An 18,041-nucleotide genomic window follows, 5' to 3' on the forward strand; every position below is an offset into this window, starting at 1 on the left:
ATCGAGTTTCACCTACATTAGGGCCCATCTGCTTATTTCTTTCTTTCTTTCTTTCCCATTTACATTGTTGAGCGGGGGATTTACTTCAAAATATACTGTACCAAAAATATAAAAATACAGTATTTTCCATCTGAAAATGGATAAACCAACTAACAAAATATACTTTTTATCTATATTCTAATCATATGTAAATAATATTTTCTATTGAACGATATATTCTTTACAAAAAATCCTTATTTCTATTAACATCCTGCATAAAAGTTCAGACTTCCAGCAAGTGGGATTTAAACCTATAACCTGTTGGTGATATCCCCAATTCTCCAACTGCTGTGCTAACAAAAACAGCTAGAAAACAGTTGTCTTTCGACAAAGTACCATACGTAAAAATACATACTCCTTTAATGCTGGAACATGCATATGGCACAGTAACTAAATAATGTCTAAATATGGCATGGCACATTCATTCACACAAGCATAGTATGTGGAAGTAATCCTTACAAAAATATAACAATAACCCTTTTTACAAAGGAAGCGCAACATTCAAGCTTTAAATTTCCTCAAGGTTAAAATTTGATCCCAAGCCCTTTGAGTGGCGGACTCACATAAACAGGAACACTGTTTTCAAACCCTGGACTGAATATGTAGCAAGTAAATCTAATTAGTAAACAAAGATTGCTAATGCCAGCAAAACACCGTTTCAATTTAAATCCAGCATCCATGAAGAAATCTTTTGGGAGTTGGAGGTTATGACCCAACAACCTTAGGATGACATACTGCAATAACTGTGAAACTAAAGTGGTCAGTGAGAAAAAATGTGTCTCCTTTTCACTGAAATGTAAATGAGTGAGCTGATAGTACATATGCAGATTTCTTGTAAGTAATAATCCTCACTAGAGCAGAGAATCTACAAATAGATTTACAAGGAATTGAAAACTGCATGCTTTAAAATCAACTGCATTTCATTTAATGCATCTCAATGCATCCATTATTTTAATCATACAAACACACACACAGCTATATTCCAGTACTGAAGAACATAGTTTTGGTGTGAAATACATATTGTATCAACATTTTGTGCTTGTGGATCCCAGCACTGCTAGAGTAAAATAAAGTCTCTCATTTCAAGTAAACTTTCACGGAAATCCTGAGCATCAGTTGATGGATTTACAATATACTGCTGATTGGTTGCTTTGAATACCAGCATATATTCTATGTTCTATTTATAATATAAGATTACAGTACTATTTATGGGTAAAATCTATCACTAGTAAAAGCCGAGGAAGAGATCATGGTAATGTTGAAAAGGTGGAAGAGCTGAAAGGAGATGAGGTGGTGAAGTGGCTATGGCAAAGTGGCCAGGGTGGGAAAGATGTTAGGGGTGAACTCAGTTGTGTCCCACCTGTACCAGATGGAGTCACAAGAGCTGCTCAGGATGACATAATACAGTACATATGAAATAGGTTCTCTACGTCCAAAATGCATGAGAAGCGCCAACAGTGAAGGGCAAGAAGTGTAGAACCTAGTACTGTATTGCCAAAAGGACGAGGCAACATTCAGTTGCCTTATGGACACACTGGACTGTGAAGCAGGGACTGACTGTGAGCACATTCAAATGCAGGGAAACAAATATCTGTAGGAAGGCCCAGAAAATACTGGAAAAAGGGATAAATGAGGACTATAACATGATGAGAGTTCAGAAAGAGAGTGGGACAAGGGAAAAAGATAAAAGCACATAAAAATAATAATGAAAATAATGAAAACTGATCATTAGCTTTCCCTTTACAGTATTTCCTGCTAGAACTGACACATCTTTATAAGGCTGTCTAAAAACAGTTTTATACACACTATATTACTCATCAAAGAGGTGTGCCTTTCCTGTATGCTAATCAGTGTTATACTTGAGTGATGTAATGAACCATCATTGGTAGATAAATCAGGTATACATGAAAAACATGATTTCCCCTGATCAACCATTCTAAGATCATAAATATGAATTTCAGAAAACAATTTAATAAAAAGTAAAATCTATATGTATGAGAAAAAAAAATACATGCACTGCAGAAATCTTATTTGGTAAATGACAGTAAATCACCATAGTAGAGACAGTAAACTTGAAGAGTTGCGATACAGTCATTCTTTCAGTAGACAATCAAATTAGCCATAAAAATACCACCAATGTGTTCTTATACTGAAATAAAAAAAAATTTAAAATCCAAAGCTAACATACAGCACAAAAAGAGCAACTTCTACAAAATGCAGCACATTTTATACCTATTTTATTATACGTATTACATTACCAAATACATCTGAGCATCAAACTAACCTAGTAAGAGTATAAAATTCTCATTTCACCATAGAAATTTTTCCTTTTGGCAAGGAATGTGCCACAAATTATAGCTGTCCATAAAACCTGCAGGTCTTCAGGGATGAGCATGCTAATCTCATCCCCTTTTTGCTCTGACACTAGTAGATACTGGTAATCATTTACAACTACTCAGCCTCTGGATTCACTTTGGACAATTTTTCTTCCCACATATAAAATCTTACTTAAGTACAAATTATGATACTTATAAAGCATCTATAAAGGTAATAAATAAATTATATAAAAACATTGTACTCACAAGTTCACAAAAATTCAAAAGGACATACACATACTGTATGTATACCATACAAGCACACATGCACATATATACGTACTATATATATATGTGTATACTGATACATATCTACAGATTATACGTATACTGTATTAAATGTTCTGTGGCTGTTATTGTGTTTATATATACTGCAGCATTTACTAGTGAGTGTGTTTGCCTATGTGTATAATGTACAGTACAGTATATAAGAAGAATATAGAGTAAATGTATAGTAATTTGCATGTATGAAATATTTGACAGTTGTCTAATTGTTATAAGGAAAAATACATGACTAAACATTATTAATTACACAATTCTAATACTGTTAATCCTTACAAATGCCAGAACACGTACATGAAATGGTGGTGATTGTTGCTTTATCATAGAGTCTTCTTAAACTTGTCTTGAGAAGAAAACCATGATAATGCACTTTTAAACCTTTATCAATACTGTGCTAGTTTTCAGAATATTCTGACAGTAATTTACTACTCCTTACAAATTCATGTAGAGCAAGGCATTTTCCTTTAAAGTATACTTTGTAACGTAATAAAAGGGTGTGGGTGCGATAACAGGAGCAGAGGAGTGATGACATCTTGTCTGAGCCCCCAATAGGAAGGGACAAAAGTTATAATAAGGTTGGAAACAATACTAGAGGTTGCATATCAATCACTAGGAAAGAGAGAAAACTGGAAAAGGAGACGAAGAATACAGACAATGTACAGAAGCTCAATTGTGCAAGGATCCAACGCAAGTGTTTAACATGGGTTCATGCAGAGGTCAACTTGCCTGACAAATGCCAACAGGATGGGAATAATTTTGTGCATGGTCAAATTGTAAAGAAAATTCTTTTAAAACATTTTTTCCATTCAAATAGTACGACGAAAATGTCTTCTAATGGATCCTCGCACATAGTTTTCTCAGGCAAGCTGAACTATGATGTGACCCTGTTTGTGTTTGGTAACTGTTGTTGCCCCATCTCCCTAAAAAACTGTTCTCCTCCCTGTCTTTTCCTATGGCAATCATGACCCTCCCTTTGCCCCTTTCATATCACACCCCCACAGTAGTAGAGCACCAGCGCAGCACCCACTTGCTGCCATACTTACTTCGCGCGCCCCACTCCTACAAGGGTGCATGGTATGATAATAATAATAACAGTTTAACCACAGCTACTGTTGCTGCTGACAAATAGCAACTAACCAATCACTCCATTACACTCAACATAAAGAAAAAAATTATTTTTAAGTTTTTCTACCACATTAAAGAAGAAAGTATTTACAATTAATTCAAGATACATTATCAGTGAAAGAAAATCAAGTCAATTTAAGAATAATAATAATAATCATAATAATAATAATACTCATAATAATGAATATAATCGGCTTTAACCAGAATGAAGTAAATTAAATAAGCATTGCACAAGAAATTATCAACAAAACTACAATTTGATAAGAAAGCAAATTATATTATTTATAGTAGAAAAAAGCTGGCTTACCTCACAGCCACTAATAGCTTTGTCAAGTAAACCTTCATTAAGAGTTATATTTCAACTTATTCTAAGATGGAAACTTCAAATACAACACTACATAATCATAAGTTTTAAACACTTTTTATAAATTTATTCCATTAACAACTACAGATAACTTTCACATATGCTATAATTTGGTGTGGAGATATTTCAATGCCATAAGGGCCAGTATAGCCTGGTGGTGACACGGATTATCTTTTAAGTTTGACCCAGGCTTCAGCATACGTAATGTAATGGCGCTTTTATTGCAGATGCTTACACAGACCAAACTCAAAATACTGTAAGCAGAGCCATAACAATATCCAAGTTTGTTTATTTTTCCTTTCATAACCATCCAGATTCCATTAAAAGCCCACATGGCATTATTTATCATCAGGCCACAAATCATGTGGACTAAGAAACACAAACTCAAACAAAGCCTACCTTACGCCGGTATTCTGAGCTGTCTCGAGCTGCTGGGCTACGCGAACGTCGTCGTCGTGATTTGCTCCTCACACCACTGTTGACCAAAAGTAAAAAAAAAAAATGATTGAAATTTCCTTCAGTATTTCAGCTATTTGCTATCTCCGTTAACTGTGGTACACATGAAAATTAACTGAATGACTACTTTTACATTTCAAGTTCAGATTTAAAAAATTCACAACGTAACAACAACTCAGTTGTAGGGGTAACAGATACAAACACTTAGTATAACTACTGTTGGCTTTTTCTCCATTTTTTTTATTCTTTCTCAAACTACATATTACAATTCCACGAGTACTTCTGAGTGCTCCATGGAAGTCTTGGAAAGAAAGGGAACATCAACTTGCCTATCAGATCCTGAACTTGAAGAGGAGGATGATGAAGACGTTGAAGAGGAGGAGGATGTGGAAGAAGAGCGATGTCTTCTCTTTGCTTTCTCTTTCTTCTTCTTTCTATCTCTCTTCTTGCGCTTTGGTGACTTGCTCCTGTAAGATGATGGATACACCATTATGTCATGAAAAGCTGAAAGCTATAACAATATTTGGTACTTACCTTTTGAGAAAAGTAACCAAACACTCAAGCAAGCAAACATGCAACTCAATTACACACCTGTGCACGTCTTGCAGACACGCACTCTTATACGTTAACAACAATAAAAAGTGACCCTACAAAATGTTACTCTTTAATACAGTACTGAGCTCATGAAATAACAATGTGAAAGAAAATGATCAACAATACAGGTTTCTCAAAGTTGTATAGTTATCTGACAATGGTCCTAAATCTATATTAAAATGATTCTATGAAAAATTAAGAAATATATCATGTTAGGGTATGACTTGTATAAAAACAAGTAGTACAGTAATGGAACAATACATTTGTATTAGCTAAAAATTTCACTTGTCTCTAACCTTCATCCAAGCTAGAAAAAAAAGCCAATATTTTTTTCTCAAAAACAGAAAATATATCATTCTTCATAGAATCATACTATACTTAGGAGAATAAAAAAGATGACTAAAACATAAGACAGAACTAAAAAACAACTTATGGACAGAGAGGTATAAATCTTTTTGTGGGATCAATTGAAAAATGAAGAAACTTCTGACGGATGATTCAAAGTACTAGTTGAACACTGATGGTATTTATGCTAAGCATTACCACTCTGTCCATCTGCCAAGTCATGCAGAGGAGGAGGAGGTCAAGCCACTGAACTTACCATCACCAAACGGGACTTATACACTGTGCAATTACCTTGCTTATGTAACTGCATTCAATGACTGACACTGCTAGGTTATTGTGAAACATTTCTGGTGTAAGAATAAAACTGGCTGCAATTCCTACATACCATTTTTAAAACTGCAGGTCAGGAAATGAAGCATGAAAAATACATTCGGACGTAAGATTCAAGTTCATTTCCTACTGAATTGTTCAATTTAGTTCTTAAACTTTGAAATCATAGAACTTTTTACACTGAAGTCTGACTGCATTACAGACCTTAATTTGCAACTGACTGAGTCATTTCAAATAAGCCCTCTCTGAACATACGAATTTGTCGTCACAATAACCTAAGCACAAAATACTGGTGGACCAAATGTCTGTCTTTGTCGGTACTAAAAATTCTGACGGTTATTGAATGCTTAGTCACTGGGAATATTGGCAAACATTGATGGTGAGCCTTGTGTTTTACCTTGCTTATTACCCTGGTAAAGGAAAGACTTGGCAAGGAAAAAATAAGAAGATATCACATCATTAGTGTGTACTTAGTATTTCACCAGATGGAGATTAAACAATTTTGTAATACAGTATACAGTATATATGTTTCATATATGTAGCACATCACATGACAACACATCACATCCTTAGGGGTACATATTGATAGAAATTGGATTATCCTGTATGAAGTAATCAACTCATGCATTAATCATCTACTTTCATAGCGAGTAATGGTGATGTATACTGATGGAAAAACAGGTGATCTGGTATATTGGCAACATAATTCATCAATGGTAGTGCATGACTTCAGATTTCTAGTATGATGTGATACTGGAAATTCTTGATGTGTGTCAGTAACCGTAACCCTATAAAAAGCCATCTTATTAATGGCGCAGTATGCAGTATAATGACTGACGTTTACTAACAAGGATCAAAAGAAAATTATTTGCCATCTCTCCTCAGATACAAGATGGCAAGTAGACATATGTGAAAACAAATATCTCATGATGGATCTGACGATTAATGCACTTTTAATGTTTATCATTTACAGGGAAAAACAAGATCCTACTGTCCCATCTCTAGCACTAAAACAAATTAAAGAAGTTTATATATATGTATATATATAGGAATGAATTCATGACAAATCATCATATACTTAACTTCATTGAGACATGTCATAGGAAAACTTTCAAGTCAAGTTTGAAAGCACAGAGTCAAGTCAAACTGCTGTATCAGGCATCAAATCTGACCCTAAGGAAGATAAGAGGGTTGCCAGACAACAGCAAATATTGAATAACTCACCTACTGCGCTTGGTCTTCTTTGACTTGTGCTTTTTGCGAGATTCAATGCTTGATGACCTGTCAATAATGAAAATAATGATGTTAATATATATATATACTATATATACTACATCATTAATTGCCTAATATTCCTTTGAGATGAGACAAAGCTAAACCTAATATTCCACGACTACATTCAACATCAGGTGATAATTCTACCCAACTAACAGTACAGTAACTAAAAAAATAAATATATAAATAAACGGAGGTCTTTTCCAGGGATTTTTTTTTTCCTGGAGATCCTTATGGGGTGATGGTATAGCAAACTGCACAGTGGCAGTACAGTGGCACAGTTGTTATGTTGTCCTGTGGAGAATGCTACCATCACCATCACTGAGGTTAACCACTTAGCCTACTGAAAAACTGAAGAATAAGATAACTTCACCTGTCTCGACTCCTCTTCTTCTTCTTTTTCTTATCTTTTTTGTCTTTCTTTGATGAAGAGCGTTCAGGGGAGGGTGAGGGTGTATGAACCCAACTGTACTTTTTGCCAGCACTCTCTGGCCCTTGGCCCTCAGCAGAGGCTGAGGCCTTCTGTTTCTCTGCCGCAGCCCGAGCCACCTCTTCCTTGGCCCGTCTGTTGGGGTCCAAGGACGAACCCTCGACAAAATATTCTGATATACCAAACGCTTCCTTCAGTCGGGAATTTTTCTCTTGCTGTGCCTCGGCTACTGCGTGAGTCTCCCGCACACTGAAATGAAACAAAATTATTTTCTTGAAATAACTTTAAGCATTCTACATTAAGGTGTACATTCTTAAACAGATTATAACTGTTGGAAAGCAGTGTAAACTTACTTCGTCATATCATTCGTTACAAATTTTACTTCAGGACGATAGTTCAATGATTTATGCACCTTTTTATATATATACTATGAGATTAATATGTATACAAAAAAAAAAAAAAAAACAAAAAAAAAAAAAAACATATCTGAACAACCTGGAAAACACATTACGATTCCTGGTAAACCTTAAGGCATATAATAAAGCATACTAATTATTCAGTTTCTTTTAAAAATAATAACTAGTATAATATGACTCATTTCAGCAACATTAATTTCATCACTAGGTGCATTTTAAATGTTTTAGTTCTTGTTGAAATTCTATCTGACAGCCAATTAAGTTGAACAATTCCAACCACATCCAGTCTCCATTAAGTTGAACAATTCCAACCACATCCAGTCTCCAAAATCAAAGAGTTATGATTTCCAAGCATCTCAATTTCATGGGGACCTAAAGACCTCTTGAGGTCCAGGTCTTCAGCAATGATTACGTTAAAAAAAGCTAAGTATATCTTAGTTTAACCAGACCACTGAGCTGATTAACAGGTCTCCTAGGGCTGACCCGAACGATAAGATATTTTTATGAGACTAGGCACCAACTGGTCATGTAGCAGCTTATTGTGGGATCTGAATCACATTATGTTGAGAAATGAATTTCTATCACCAGAAATAAATTCCTCTGATTCCGCGTTTGCCGAGCCGAGAATCGAACTAAGGAACACCAATTTGGTAGCCGAGTGCAAAAACCACTCATCCAACAAGGAACTTAGTTGAGCATGACATAAAATGCAAGACATCACTGAACTACATCCTCTAGTAGCTGGGCACAACAACTTTTTGAGTAACTCAAAAAATATACAGGGTGTCCAAAAAGTCTCAGTACCACTACAAGTATTCATAGCTCAGAAGGCTCAGAAGACATATAACATAAAGTAATGCAGTTTTTGGTAGAATGTTCTACATTTCCTCAAGTTTACATTCAAAGCACTTCATGCAATACATTCCACAAATGTACCTCCCAGGGAGACCAGACGTCCCATATTTGACGGGATTGTCCCATATTTATGATATTTGTCCTGTGTCCTGTATCGACCCTCCCCGGGACGACTTTTGTCCCATATTTTCAATATTTGAAAAAAAAAAAAAAACATTATACTAGTGAAATTTTGCGAAATACGGGGTAAAGGCAGCCGCCCAAAATTGGCAACAGTGCAGTGGGCCGAGAACGAACCAATCTGTCTTGGTATTGGATTTTTTAAACATAAGGCAGCATGTCCGACAAAAAGTGCAACAAAAAAAGTGAAGAGAAAATCTATTTTTGTACCAGAGTGGCAAAATTACAGTGATTTCAAGCAATGGCTCGTCCCCAAAAACAACAACTAAAGTGGAGCATACTGCAAAATATGCTAGAAGAATTTTAGCATTACGCACGGTTGGCTGAGGGATGTGCGACAGAAGCACAAATCAAATAAACAAGCAGCCTCAGCGGCAGCAGTGTTAGAAATAAGGTCATTATTCCCAGCAAAAAATTCTACAGAGACAGAATAGGTATGGTGCATGTGTGTATATATATTATATATATATATATATATATATATATATATATATATATATATATATATATATATATATATATATATATATATATATATATATATATATATATATATATATATATACATATCATCGGAGGGTGGAGAGATACCAAAATCCTTTAAAGTTATGTATTTATTGCTGACGTTTCAGGACCATGTGTCCCATTTTCGAAGCTAAAAAATTAAAAGAATAACAGAATTAAAATGAGACTCAGATTAAAACATGATAAAAAGTTATTTCTTAACAAAATGCAAATTAGGTACAAGAGAACTTGATATGAAAATGAAAATAAACTGCCCTTCCTTGATGTGTTGGTTTTTAGACTTGACGAACATTTTAATACCACTGTTTTTAGAAAGAGAACGTTTACTGGTCTGGGTTCTAACTTTTATAGCCACTGCTTTTTAATTTCAAGTTAAATTCCCTGTCTACTCTCTTCCACAGAGCGTTTACTTTAACATCCGGGTGGAATACGTTTCATGAAGAAATTACGTTTCTCCATCAGTACTTTGCAAATAACTGTTTTCCGTCAGAACTCTTTTACAAACAATTGCGAAAATTTCTAAATAATATCTTCCACCCAAAGTTTGAACTGCCAACGGTACCAAAACTACATCTGTACGCTAGTGTCCCCCTAATCTATGATAGCCATTTTTATCAAGAACTGAGATTTATTGTAAGCAAATACCTACCGGCAGTCAACTTAAAATTGATCCCATGTAACCCAATGACCATCAAGTCCTTGTTTAAATATAAAGAGAGTCTGCTTCCTTTGATGACCTCGAGAGTCATATATTTGTTTAATTGCCCCAGATGTGACCTGGGGAAGTACGTGGGCTCCACCCAGAGGTTGTTAAAGGTAAGATTAGATTCCCATCGTGGCGTTAGTTATCGTACGGGTGTCAAACTATCAAACCCCGAATTTTCCTGTATTAGAGATCATGGGAAAAAATGCAAATACAATATAAATTACAAGGATTTCAAAATCATAGGCAAAGCTCCAAACGAACACCAATTGGCAATACTCGAATCTCTTTTTATCAAACAACTGGTTCCCCAATTAAATGCTCAGTCCACGTCAACTCCTCTGTACCTCTCTTGAGTTTCCGTCGGCACCAAAACGGACCCTGACAGTCACTCAGCTTTTGCCTTCAGCACTACTTGGTAATCACTGTTCCCTTCTCTTGTACCTAATTTGCATTTTGTTAAGAAATAACTTTTTATCATGTTTTAATCTGAGTCTCATTTTAATTCTGTTATTCTTTTAATTTTTTAGCTTTGAAAATGGGACACATGGTCCTGAAACATCAGCAATAAATACATAACTTTAAAGGATTTTGGTATCTCTCCACCCTCCGATGATGCTTATCTGGTTTCAAGCAACCGCCTTCAACTTTAGTACTAGATATATATATATATATATATCTAGTACCTATATATATATATATATATATATAGATATATATATATAACACACACACAACCAACACCATATAACATTATATATTATTATATATATATTTATATAATACCACATATAGAGTATATATATATATATAATTATGCATTCATATATATTATAATATATATATATATTATTATACTATATATCATATTATTATATAGCTATACAACACACACACATATATATATCTATATATATATACATCTTATATATTATGTCCATATATATATATATACTATCTATATATAAATATATATATAATATATATACATACATAATACATATATATATAGACCTATATATGTTGTATATAATATACATATATCTATATATGTTATATGTAGAATAGCATGAGAACGGCATATATATATATATAATAATATATATTATTATAATATGATAGATACTATTATCTGTATGTTATTATGTACGTATATATGTAAAATATATATACATATGTATGTAGGTGTATGTATGATGTATGTATGTATGTATGTATGTATGTATGTATGTATATAGTTCAACTACCTCTCCAATTTAGGTGTCCCTTATTTTAATTTTCAGAATCTGGTCACCCTGGTACCTCCAGTTGCCTTCAAAATGTTAGACGATATTTCATCTCCATACATACGCGCTGCAGCATATTAACCTCAACTGTTTGGACAACTTTAACAATGCATCTACGAAGTGTAGGAAAGTCATGGAGTGCTCTGATTGTAAACTTGAGGAAATGTAGAACATCCTACAAAAAAAAAAAAAAAAAAAAAAAAAAAAAAAAAAAAAAAAAACTGCATTACTCTATGTTGTATGGTTTCTGAGTAATAAATATTTGTAATGGTACTGGGTCTTTATGGACACCCTGTATAACTCTTGTCTACAGAGGTAGGGATAGAAGAAATACCTAGAGAACGATTCCAGATTGAAAAACCAATCTAAGCCTCTGCCATTTATCTTTTCTCCACTATACTTGAGAATATACTCTCAAGACAGACCAAACACCTCACTCTCTCTCATATGAGACAGTTGATAGTGTCACTGAGACAACTGCGTAAGAAGAATGAAGTTGTACATGGCTGGAAAGGACCGTGGGAGGAAGAAGAAAGAGGAGGGATAGTAATACATTTATACTTGACATGACCGCCTAGCGAGACCGATATCAATTGAAAACACGCCACATGACAATCAGGCTGCTGAAACGGCAATAGTTACCTAGACAGAGGCGCTTGCTGTTGCAGCAGAAACCGAAGGAGAAACATTAGAAATGAACGAAAACGTAAAGCCACCAACAACAGCAGCTAAAGTAATGTAGGTGGAAGAAGTAGAGGTAGATTACGAAAAAGAAGGAGTGCAACAGCAGGAAGAGGGAGAGAGATAGGTATACTGACACAGAAAATACATTCAGCAATACACTGACTATACTGGATCATGAAAACTGGACAAATTGCATTAGTGTTACCATTAATTTTACAATTTAGCTGACCTCTCTCTCTACCATTAGAAAAAAGACGTCGGCAATGTCGTTAATTGGTACGAAGAATAGTATACGTACTACTAAGTTTCGGTCAAACTTTTAACTGCCTCAAGATCAAGAATAACATACCTCCCATTTTAGAATATGTTTTTTTCTGAACGGAAGGGTACTACCTATAAGACGGAGTTTAGATTGAAGGATCGGGTCTGTATCTACGAGGTATGGGTAGATGAGTGATGAAGGAACCGCAATGAAACAGTGAGGAGGTAAAACGTAGGCTCCATATCCCTGTCTAACTGATTGCTTCTTCAATTCGATGATCTCTTCCTATATACCTACATTATCTATATAAAGTAGGTTAACATCCTACAACAGTAACAGTTTGTCAATTTAACACCGTACAATGCAGTACGTATCTAGGTAATTCTGCCGTTCTCTACTGAATACAATCGGGTAACGAAGACAAAATTCCTGTGTTGTTCCTACCGTCATTCGACGAAATCCCGGATGAACAAAACAAAGACAAATCACCGTGATAACAAAGCCAACAGCAACTATCAAAGCGCGCAACAAGGATGATCTTGGACAGTTCCTGGTTCATAGTTCCTAGGCGGTCACTCCACACACACAGTTGTGGGCACACTACTCTGTTTATGAGGTGCAGAGCTTTATTTACTTTTACCCCAACTCCCTTTCATTTCTTCTTCTTTATAAGCGAGGCAAAGCCGTGCTACTAAGCTTTGATATCCATCGCTTTCCAGGTTAAGAACATTCTTAATTTTGAGGGCTATCTTTATCTCCCAGATTTCTGTTAGGGGATATCAGTGTGAACGTAAACATTCCGTGACGTAACACATCTAGTGGAGACCAGGTGAACTATAAACGTTCTTCTGCTTTTATTTTTTTTATTTTAGTAGGAGATCTGGCCTCTTTCCCCTCCGGTTTACTATGCGATCTTCTTTAAATTTTGAATGCCGATGCGAAAATACAGCTATCCTTAACATTAAGATTCGTCCAAAATAAAAATAATAAAATTGTAACCAGATGTTGCGTGCCAACTACGTCTTGGCTTATTACAATAGCGCGATTAGCATGGTTACCCAAAATACTCTGTATATCGTTAACTCACTTTTTCAAAAACAGCCAACCTGTCTACATTTCTTTCTAAACTTAATTCCCCATTGTAAGTTAGCATAATTAAGCAGTGGATCTCCTTGGATGAGGTGAAACTTGCAAATATTTTAAGACTTTAAAACTGTTGTCGCTAACTATGTCATGGGAAAATTATTTAATTCACAAAACATGTAAACTTTCACAAATACCACATGCCCATAAACATCAAAATTAATATATATATATATATATATATATATATATATATATATATATATATATATATAAATCTCAATTATAAAGATAATAAAAAAGTAAGTTAAAAAAATACTAAGAGACAAAAGATCCCATTTTACGAACAAAAACATGGCGGCCAAAGCAAACGTTTCCCCCGAAGACGATGATCAACTGAGGTAACATTTGCGAAGACGTTCCTAATCAAACGTTTCCCCCTCCCCCGAAGACGATGATCAACCTAAGGTAACATTTGCGAAGACGTCCTAATCACCTTAACTTTGTTGACTCAAAACACGCCCCCATCGAAAAGGGGATAGGTGTCATGCCGACCTCCCCCTACCCCAGCACAAAAATGTTCGTTTTCATTAAATATATTTGGTAAGATGGAAACTCCTGGTAACGCTTCGTATAAAATATAAGTTAGGTGTGATGAGTCTAATCTGTTGAAAATAAAAATGTAAAAACCACTGTGTATATCTTTATATATATATCTATATATAATGTCTATCTTCTTATATATATTTGATATATACTATTATATATATATATAAACCACCTTTGGATACATAGGTATGAAATAAATATTATGAATTACACCAGCCGGGCCCCCTCACCTCACAACCGACCGTAAGGTCCTCCTGATGTGTGTGGTAGTGGTGGTAGTAGTGGTAGCGGCCACAGGAGGCTGTGGTAGCTGAGGTACCTGGTCGTGGTGGTGGTGGTGGTGGTGGTAGTGGTGGGTCGTCGACGACGATGAGGACGACGAAGACGACTCTTGGCCATTCCAGCCGCCACTAACTCCAACTCCACTTCCAACTCCTCCTCCTCCTCCTCCACCACTTCCGGTGGCGTGGGCGGGGGGATGATCAGTCGCCCCCCACGCCTTTTTGGCGTTGGCGTTGTTGGAGTTCTTGAGGGCGTTTTTGTTGTTGTTGTTGTTGTTGTAGAACCTACGCAGCTTCTTCCTCAGTCGGTTCCTCCTGTTGCGCCAGTTGCGACGGGCGTAGTGGCCGAGGCTGAGCGCGGGGGACCGCGTATGGGCGTGCAAGAGGGGTCGCGGGGCGGCGCCCACGGCCGCGGCTGCAGCGGTGACCTCTCTGGTGCAGGCGATGGCAGCTGCGGCAGCTGCAGTGGCAGAAGACGGCGGCGCCGCGGCAGCGGCGGAAGCTAACTTGTGGAGGAGTGCAGTGTGTTGGGCTAAGAGTGAGGCCACCAACTGTTCCCAAGGTCCCCCAACTGGTGGGGGGGCCCCGCCCTTACTTTGGTCGCTACTATCGGCCACCCCGCTTATGATTGCCCTGGTGGGCGTCGCCATAAGAGGATCAATCGGACGAGAAAAAAAATCAGATTGAATATTTTGCTTTCGTTTTGCTGAAAGTTCCTTCTTCTTGCTTTCTTCTGCGTTTCCTTTCTAAATATATATATATATGTATATACAGAAGTTTTTTACTTTCAAAGATGGTTGAAATCAGACTTAAATCCAGGTGGGTAATCCGTCCTGCAAATGAACTATACCCAGGGCATTGTGATTATCATCTTGAAGGAGACTTGAGGTCTAATATTGAAGGGGTCAAATAACCTCTTGAAAAAGGGCTACTTGGCTACCGAGGTCACAAGTGAAAGAGATGACCTTTCGTGTTTACAGTGGCCTTTTCTTTCTCTCCTGAAGGTTCAGGTCACTCTTGCGTAACCTCTATAATCTGATTTGATCCACTTCTTGCGAAAGGGAATGAGACCAAAACATACAGGAAATATACACGAAAAATACAGAGACGAGACACAGTGAAGAGCCTAGTATGCCAACACCAGTGAACTATATATATATGCTATGGATATGACTTGGATATTATTTCTTCTTCGGACTCGGTGACAAAATTCTTCTTGTGCTGAGTCGAAGATTTACCAGGAAAAGGCAATCGAACTGGAAGACTTCGTTACGATATGTCATAAAAAATCTTAAACCTACATCACATATGAATTGGAAGACTTGAATTGGAAGACTTGAACTGCCGCAGTCTACATAGCTGGGCGGCGGTCGTCGGGATCTGACGACGATTCCCACTGGAAGCGGTCCTTCAGATTGGAGAATCCGCTGAAGGGGGCGAGCTGCAGCGTCGAGGATCGTCTCTTCCCCATGGTACTCGGGTCGGTCTTCTTCTTCTTCTTCTTCTTCTTCTTTTTCTTCTTCTTCTCGGCCACCTTTCGCCCTTCCAGCGAAATTTCAATCGGGAATTGGCGGCTGCTTAGCATGAATCACACTGCCGAGGACTCGGGAATGAGTGGCACCAGTACCCTACTACTACGGTCGGGACACAACGAACCTTCATCCTCCCTTCCATTCCTGTTACGGATCCGAAAAGGAGGGAGGGTGAGCGTCACAAGAGGGGCTTGTTACGCGTTGGCTACAGGGCTTGCGGCACAATCGTCCTCTCTTCTGGAGGACGAAAGACGACACGAACCTCCTCCTCCTCGAGCAGGACGTCAAACGGAGCGGCGACACGAGAGTGAGAGAGAGAGAGAGAGGCAGAGGGGGACAAAACTTAGTAAGAGGAGGAGACAGGCCCTTGCCAGGGAAAAGTTCTCCTCTCCGCGTCCTTCGGTGTGTAACCCGCGGGAGGCGACTGTGCCGAGGTATTATCACACCCGCTGCTCTCAGCTGTGCTCGCTCCCCCGCCCCCTGTCCAATTCCAGATCCCCCCCCCCCCCCCCCCCCCCACCCCCCCTACCTCCGGCAAGAGGCGAACGCCACCCCACCCCTCCCACCCTACAACAACAGAAGCTCCCTGGAACCCAGACCCCATTCCCCCCCCCCCATCTCCCTGGTTCCATCCAGTCTCTCTCTCTCTCTCTCTCTCTCTCTCTCTCTCTCTCTCAGGCTCACTCCTGCTGCTTCATAATCAATAGTGGCAGGGGTCTCTACCGTCGCGTTTCCTCTTTCCCACTGTACTGAAAACTAGCAGGGATACTAACCAGTACACAACTGATATACAAATATATCGACAGCGATACGTCATCGACATTGACTCCCTAACAATCCAATCTTTCCAGTGAAACGATCTCAAGACAACAGACGCAGTTTCTTAAAGGGAAACAAGTGAGTTAATGACGTCCATTTGATTTTCCTCAGTGACATCTTCCCCTTCTCCTCCGGTCCCCCTTTCTTGTCCCCTTTCCTGTCCCCTCCCAGAAGCCTCCGAAACCTCCATACCCAACTGAAGTCACCGGAGGAGAGCAAGTGAGGAGCTGAGAGACTGAGGAAGAGGGAGGGAGGGAGGGAGGAAAAGTTCGGAGGCAAAGAAGGCTAAACGCAATATCCCACCAAATCTGGCGGATAATGGCAATGGCCCGGTGGCCTTGCCATAGGCCAGTTTTTCCTTGGAAGCTGAACAAGGGGGGGAAATCCGAAATAAAAAAACAAACAACTAAAAATAAGAATAACATACACAGCTTTTGGCCATGAGCGAAAAAAACCTTCAAATTGTTTAAAATACGCTAATAAAACAAAACAAACCCGAAATAAAAAACAAAAAACTTAAGATGGGAATTACATACTAGGCTTTTGGCTATGAGTATCAAACCTTCAAATTGTTTAAAACACACTAATGGAAACAAATTAAATAAAAACAAGCTCAAAACTCACAATAGGCATTACACACAAAGCTTTTAAATCGTTTAAAATACACTAAAAAAATCGAAATATAAAACTCAAAACAGGAATTATATACAAAGCTTTTGGCCATGAGCGAAAAAACCAACTAATTGTTTAACTTACACTAATAAAACAAAAATTCTGAAATAAAACAAATCCTAAAAATAGGTATTTACATACAAAGCTTTTGGCCAAGATTATCAAACCTTTAAATGATTTAAACTGCACTGATAAAACAAATCGAGACATATTACCAATAATAACTGTTCAAAACAAGTGCATATTTGCTCACTTTATATATATAAAAAAAGTAAATAACAGAGAACGATACAGCAACGTCATAGGAATTTTACTCGTTATCTTTAAGAGCTTTCCAATTGCATTTTCCACCAACACTATATACGAAGCAAACTGCTGGTAATTAAAATAAAGGAAGAAAGATAAAAAGCTTTCTGAAAGCTAAAATGGTGTACAAAGAACCATTCAAGAATATGGGGTGTAATTAAATTCATATTTGCGCAAATTTATGAAAAAAATACCCACGTACACCAAATGATA

At 37.2% G+C, this 18,041-nt stretch overlaps 1 protein-coding gene across 4 annotated transcripts in view; it reads right to left on the reverse strand.

Moving 5' to 3' along the window:
* LOC135218561 (SRRM2 protein homolog rsr-2-like) overlaps positions 1–18,041 on the reverse strand; it is a 181,096-nt gene that overhangs the window by 19,350 nt on the left and 143,705 nt on the right. For 2 of the 4 annotated variants that reach the window (XM_064254934.1, XM_064254936.1), the window contains exons 1-5: positions 14,449–16,454; positions 7,559–7,864; positions 7,135–7,191; positions 4,971–5,108; positions 4,585–4,660 (exon numbers count right to left, since the gene is read on the reverse strand). In XM_064254934.1, coding sequence (XP_064111004.1) covers positions 4,585–4,660; positions 4,971–5,108; positions 7,135–7,191; positions 7,559–7,864; positions 14,449–15,149 — 1,278 coding nt within the window. In that variant the 5' untranslated portion in view covers positions 15,150–16,454. Of the gene's footprint in view, positions 1–4,584; positions 4,661–4,970; positions 5,109–7,134; positions 7,192–7,558; positions 7,865–14,448; positions 16,457–18,041 lie in introns of those variants that run through there. The other 2 variants (XM_064254937.1, XM_064254935.1) reach the window with 2 other exon arrangements.

This window comes from Macrobrachium nipponense, chromosome 9 (genome assembly GCF_015104395.2).
Source record: "Macrobrachium nipponense isolate FS-2020 chromosome 9, ASM1510439v2, whole genome shotgun sequence".
NCBI classification, from domain to species: Eukaryota; Metazoa; Arthropoda; class Malacostraca; order Decapoda; family Palaemonidae; genus Macrobrachium; species Macrobrachium nipponense.